The sequence below is a fragment of the Melampsora larici-populina genome (genome assembly GCF_000204055.1).
Source record: "Melampsora larici-populina 98AG31 unplaced genomic scaffold MELLAscaffold_47, whole genome shotgun sequence".
Taxonomy (NCBI): domain Eukaryota; kingdom Fungi; phylum Basidiomycota; class Pucciniomycetes; order Pucciniales; family Melampsoraceae; genus Melampsora; species Melampsora laricis-populina.
In genome coordinates, this window is record NW_006768811.1 from 724,339 (window position 1) to 730,338 (window position 6,000).

Sequence of the window (6,000 nt, forward strand, 5' to 3'; positions counted from 1 at the left end):
TGTCTAAAATTGATGTCGTTGGTTCCAATTTTTCCTCAATTCTTCTGACTACATAGGCTGAGGCTCTCATAGAGTCTCATTTTTCATAGGCTTGATAGAGCTCAACACGTCTTACTGCCTTGGAGTCGCAGGCTGCGCAGGCCTGCGTTTAAGTTTTGATCCGACCCGGCCGATAGCCCTGATAATCAAAGGGTAGTACAGGGATCAAAAAAAGAAAATTGAAAATTTACAAAATCACAGTCAGTCGCACCACACCAGACACCTCACCACAATTTATTACACTGCAAAGATAATGTATTTCTCCAAGGTGAAAAATGATTACATTTAATGTACAAAATGATTAAAAGTGCATTAAGTCCGCATCAAGTCTGCATTTTTCTGAATTAATTCTGCAATATTAATCATTTTGTGCATTAAATGTAATCATTTTTCACCTTGGAGAAATACATTATCTTTGCAGTGTTAACAACAAGAATTAACTCAGCATTCAAAAGAAAACAAACAAACAACAATAAGAAATCAATCAGATTCAGAATCAAGATGATATCAGTAGAAACTCATTCAAATCCATCAATCAATCCTATAGCTGGGCCATCTATACCATGTTCATTCTTGACTTCAACAACAAGAACAACTCTTGTCTTTCTTCTTGGATACATTACATGAAGAGTTATTCTCAGCCATCAAACAACATGATGGACCTATCCGTCTACGTCAACATCTTGCCGGTGCTGCTACGGATACAACTAATAAGGACGATCTTTTCAAGCCACCTGCTAATGAGCTCAATCAACCCAACTCGATCCAGTCAAATCATTCAACGCCGCAGATTGAAACTGATATCATTGGTATTACATGATCTTAGGCTCATAGAAAAGACTGTTTTGGTACAACAAGGGGATGAAACAATAAAGGAGGAGTCAGATGAACAAAGCCTGAGGAAATGCTGCAGCACAAGAAATATATGAAGTATTGTTATGAGGAGGCTATAACAATGGATTGTAGTGAGATTGGTGGATGTGTTTCTTGTATCAAGCCAAATCAATTAACATCTGCTCCTTTTCTGATTGAACATCATGCGGATCGACTCGAACGCGCGAGAGTCTGTAGAATTCCCAAAACAGTTCCCTTTCACTGGGTGTGTGGGCAGTGAGATAACTGCGAAGGTGATTAAAAGCCTATTAAAGGCGAAAATAAGATAATTTGACTCTGTAAGCTTTGGTTGTTGATCCCGAAAGAGATCACAATGGCTAAAATAGAGTCAGAACATAACGTACTATGATCAGTGGGATATGAAAAAACCAAATCTTGAAAAGCCCTCTTGGGTCCTCAAAACCTTCCCAGCCGTGTAATGCATATGAACCAATGATATGCAATGTGGTTGTTGTGATAAGCTGAAATGGATGCTCAACAAGAACAAAGAGCCCGATCCAGGTATAGACAAAGCAGATTCTGTAATATCAGCCAAAAAGGGGAATTTATGTAGATCAGCTTAATGTGTAAAGCAAATGTATGCAGAGTCCAGACCGTACGCGAAGGTTAAGAATATCTGGAGAAGGAGGTTGGTGGATGATCAGTATCCTCGGCATAAGCTGATTGTGTTTCCGGAACTCTGCTCACCGTAGAGAGTATGGCAGCGAGAAAGAGGCCAGAATCTGGAGTTATACTGAAGCTTTGGGTAACTGGAAAGCCAAATGAGTTAGCAAGCTATCAAGAGATCGGAATTGGAAAGAGGCATTTACTGAGCGGCAACAGAATGCTGAGTGAGGCGCCACAGCAGCACATGGGGCCCAAGACAGCCCCAATGCGCATGAATAAAATTTTCCAAGTGAGGGTCGGAACAGTGTCAGCCATTTTGTATGTGGGCGGATAAGCGAGGTGAGATGATAAGATAAGAAAGGTTTGAGTTTGAGGATTGGAAGGAGATCAAAACAATGAAATGTGGAGGGTAGAGTAATTTTCAATGCGTTGCGAGTGGGACAAAAGAATCTGAAGCTGACCAAGATTATATGTATCTCATCAGTGCAAAGCAATGCCCGCTAAGCAGTCCAGGCCAGGGAAACACTTCTGCCATCTTCAGTAGAAATTGGATCATTCAGTCAATGTGTCTACATTCTATCATGGGCTGTCTGAGGCGCGGTCTCATTCCTCTATAAATCACAAAGTTTTGAGATAGCGGATTCGTTTCACAGCAGCCAGTCATCTAAGGTGCCTGATGAGGACGAACGTATATAACTCGATCGTGCTTCAGGAACGCAGTATTGCAGCCGTAGCCATCTACATACATACCGCGCTATCCCTACGAGCCCTCGCATTGTCTCAAATGATGCTCATGAGTCGACTGGCACATTCTAGGTCCTTGATCCGGTAGGCCCTAGATCTGCCTCTATCATGGGCTAATTCGACCCATTTTTGTTTGGTTTCCTGAGTCGCAGTCGTATCAATGGTGAAGAAGTTGATTGGAATTTGGGATAGTGGCAGAGGTTGAAGACTCGAGATCTGACATCATCAACTGGATGGACCAGTCCGGGATCCTACCTTTGCACCCTTCGGTTAGAGGTCGGGCGAGCCAACGCTCGCCGTCCCGTCGGAGCTCAGGCTCATCAGCTCTGACTCTGGTGAACGAGGGTCAACGCATCGCTACATTTTGATGTGGTCAAGCCCACTCCATCAATCTTCAACAGCGAAACTTCGATTACTTCAGAAAGACCCCTCAAGGCTGCAAGGCCGTCTCGATCCATTTGTAGTATCGCTGTCACCGTGATCTGTTTCTGTCTTTGATCCACAATTCGTACGTATTGTATCTGCTCTTCTTCATTTTCTAGAATTGTCTTAAAAGTACAATCAGATATGTTTCTACAAGGGCATTCTAAGATCAATATCAGAATACATAACTGGAAAGACACTTTCTACTTGATTACCTATCATAAAGATATTGGCCCCAAGCAACAGATGCATACTATCTTGAAAGAGATGAGAGATCATCTCCTTTCTTGTTGTACTGGACTGGGAGTCCTAGTGATTCAAGTGTCATCCTCCTCATATCACCCTTGATACTCTTTTTATGGTATTGGTCGGACCAGGAAAGTTACAGAGGCTGGAAACAGTAGCATGGCTGTCAGCTTGTATCTCGCGTGTTGCGTGGCGGGATATTTATTACAAATGTGTTTGAAGGTTATAATTCCCGGCTGCTGTCAGTGATCAGTGATAAGTACATCTAAATACATTGAGGTGGTATCTAATATGTGTGGAACAAGAATGTGATGGTGAAGACGAGTTTGCTGAAGATTGAATTAGTTGATGTGCAATTTGCAAGAAAAACAGGGTTGAGGAGATTCAGTAATTATTTGTAGTGCTTTGCTGAATTGAATATACAAGTAAGGAATTCAAGTAGCGATCTTAAAGAGGTGGATCAGAGAGATCAAATGAGAGTCTCCAACGACTCAGGAAAAAGTTGTTTGTTTAGATAAGGAGGCATTGCTTGGTAACTGTCACGAGGATCGCGGGGTATAGTACGAGGGCAGGTGGAAGAGAAAAGTGTCAGACACATAGGATGAGCATGGGGGTATAAGAAAGAATAAGACAAGACTCGAACGTACATAATTTCATCCAATACTTTTTGAAAGAGGTGGTCAACAAAAGATACTCGAGCTATCACTGAAAGTTTGATCGAGTGTTGAGCGCACCAATCAAACATGGCTGTGTTAGGTTGCGAGGAAGATTTGTTGTACTCTCTCCCCGAGAAGTCTACCAGTATCAATCTTTGTAGCTGTATGGGGTCGATGAGCGGTTCGATTGTGGCGGGCCGCAGATTGTTGGAAAATTGGAGAACAAGTGTACTTGTACTTTTGAATAATTGTTTACGCCATTGAAAATACGGCACAAACCCAGTCGGGTGACCCAACACCAGAGTCTGCACACGGTCCATGGAAAGGTTAATCGCACCTTCCAACGTGGCATCGATCTTGGCTATCTCCAGAGCGTGTAGGCTGCCAGCGACTGGTGACAAGGCGCCGGACAAGCCGGGACCTAGGTTACCCCGTAGACGAAGGACGCGCAGGGTAGGAGCAAATATCCCCAGAAAGGCTGCTAGTCCATCTAGTCGCGGTGGATTATTTAGCGAGAATTGTACGGCCAGATTGACCAAAGGAGGTCGCGAGTGATCAAAGATGGAACCACAATATGCAATCAGGTCTTCAGATGACTGCAAAATGGCTGGTAACCGTGAAAAATCGCCCAGGCTTAGAAAAAGAGACTTGAGCTGCGGTAGATGAAAGATTGTTTTCAAGATCCGGGTGATGTCGATCGTTTGTGACGGGCTGGAAAGTTCTAGTGTTGAAAGGCTTGCGAGCTGCGTAAGGACAGGATAGAGCTCTGCGCTCAGAAAACTGTCTGTAATGAGTCCATCCAGGTGAATAATGTGAAGATGAACAGAGATCCTCGAGATGCATTCCGCGAGCCGTTGCGGTTCGATTAAAGGTGTCGTTGGTTCTAAAGTGCCTATTCGCAGTCCTCTAAGCCAGTGAGGGTGGGAGTGCGATCCAATTTGATCGGTAATCTCCATTGCCTTGCTCGGATTTAAAAAAGGGGGCATGACGATCACGTTGTACACAAAAGGCTCGATTCGATAGAAAAACTTCCGGCAGACGATCAGCAAAGAACGGATTCTCGTGCGGGGTAAATTATCGGAAGTAATCCGATACAACGGCCGAGGCGAACTTGTACCAGCTGGATAATATTTGTCGAAGAATTCCTGCTCAGCGTATCTGATGATAATGTCAAGAACTTCGTCCGGTAACCGAAGGATGGCCGGATCAGAACCCTTGAAGGATGTAGAAAGCTTTTGAGAGGTCATCGGCTGCTTGGACTGCCGAGGCAACACCTTCTGTCTCAGCTCTGGGTTCGTGAAACCCACCTGAGTAGATCACGTATATGATAGCAGGAACTAGCTAATCGTACTGGTGCCGGGAGGATATTAAGTAGAGGAAATGACCACCAGATTTCAAAATGAGCCTCTCCTCATGAAAACCAGGAGAACGAGATGGAGGTGTCGTTGAAGAATGCCAACCTGAAAGTCGATTTCACAAGAAGCTTTACCTCCTGGACAAGGAAGTTGGTTCTCAGCCCGTGCTCACTCACATGATGAGCCAGGCTTCAAATTCCTTAGCTCTATTTAGTTTTGATTTCAAGCGTATGTCGTGTTTGACCGGCTAGGAAGCAGACAAGAGAAAAATCTGGCAAAGTTCAGTCGTTGATGTCGTCAGATGTACATAGTTGTAGGTCGCCATATCATAAGTCTCAACTGTCTCAACTCAAACATGGTCTGCAAATATGAATTCAGAAAATTTCAAAAAAATAATCAGCAGTTTTTCAGAGCGTCAGAAAGTCGGACTCGGCTCCAACTCTCTGACTCTCTGAGCCTCTATCAGATCACAGCCCCATAGCCGGATCACAGCCCCATTGCATGGCAGTGGCTGAATCTTCTTCCGATTCCAAACAACTTCCCACGTCCCCATCACCCTCATCAGAAGGCCCTCGCCCCGCCCCCGCAATTCCGGGGACTCCCAGACTGGGGCGGGACGAGTTTTAAGGAAAATCTTTTGGCGGTGAATTTGCGGGGGGCGGCTTCTCAGAAGCTGGAGGGGCTAAAAGCGAGGCCTGCACAGAAATCTGCACCGCGCCCCCGCAATTCTGGGGAATCCCCGTCTCCCGCACCCGCGAGGTTGGGAGCTGGGCCCAGTCTTTGTAAAAAAAGGACGGCACTATTTGGCGCCCGCCTTTTTCGACCCGAAGCCCGGTTTTCGGATAGTAAAGCGGGCTTTGCCCAATCGCAGCCCGGTTTGAGATCAAAACCGGGCTGTCCAGTGTTTTTAAAACCGGGCATCATGGTTTGACAAGTTTAAAGAACCAATGTTGTTGTTTTGTTATATGTATGCAACTTTGCACAGTGCACAGTGAGTGAACCACACTTGGGCAGTGAGAAGTGAGATAACGAGCATA

At 44.8% G+C, this 6,000-nt stretch overlaps 1 protein-coding gene across 1 annotated transcript; it reads right to left on the bottom strand.

Moving 5' to 3' along the window:
• Positions 1-3,421: 3,421 nt before the first annotated feature.
• Positions 3,422-4,855, bottom strand: MELLADRAFT_66912 (uncharacterized protein; the record flags this gene model as incomplete). Its single annotated transcript, XM_007414994.1, has 1 exon — positions 3,422-4,855. One exon carries the CDS (start codon positions 4,853-4,855, stop codon positions 3,422-3,424), a length of 1,434 nt encoding a protein of 477 aa, XP_007415056.1.
• Between the last annotated feature and the right edge of the window lie 1,145 nt (positions 4,856-6,000).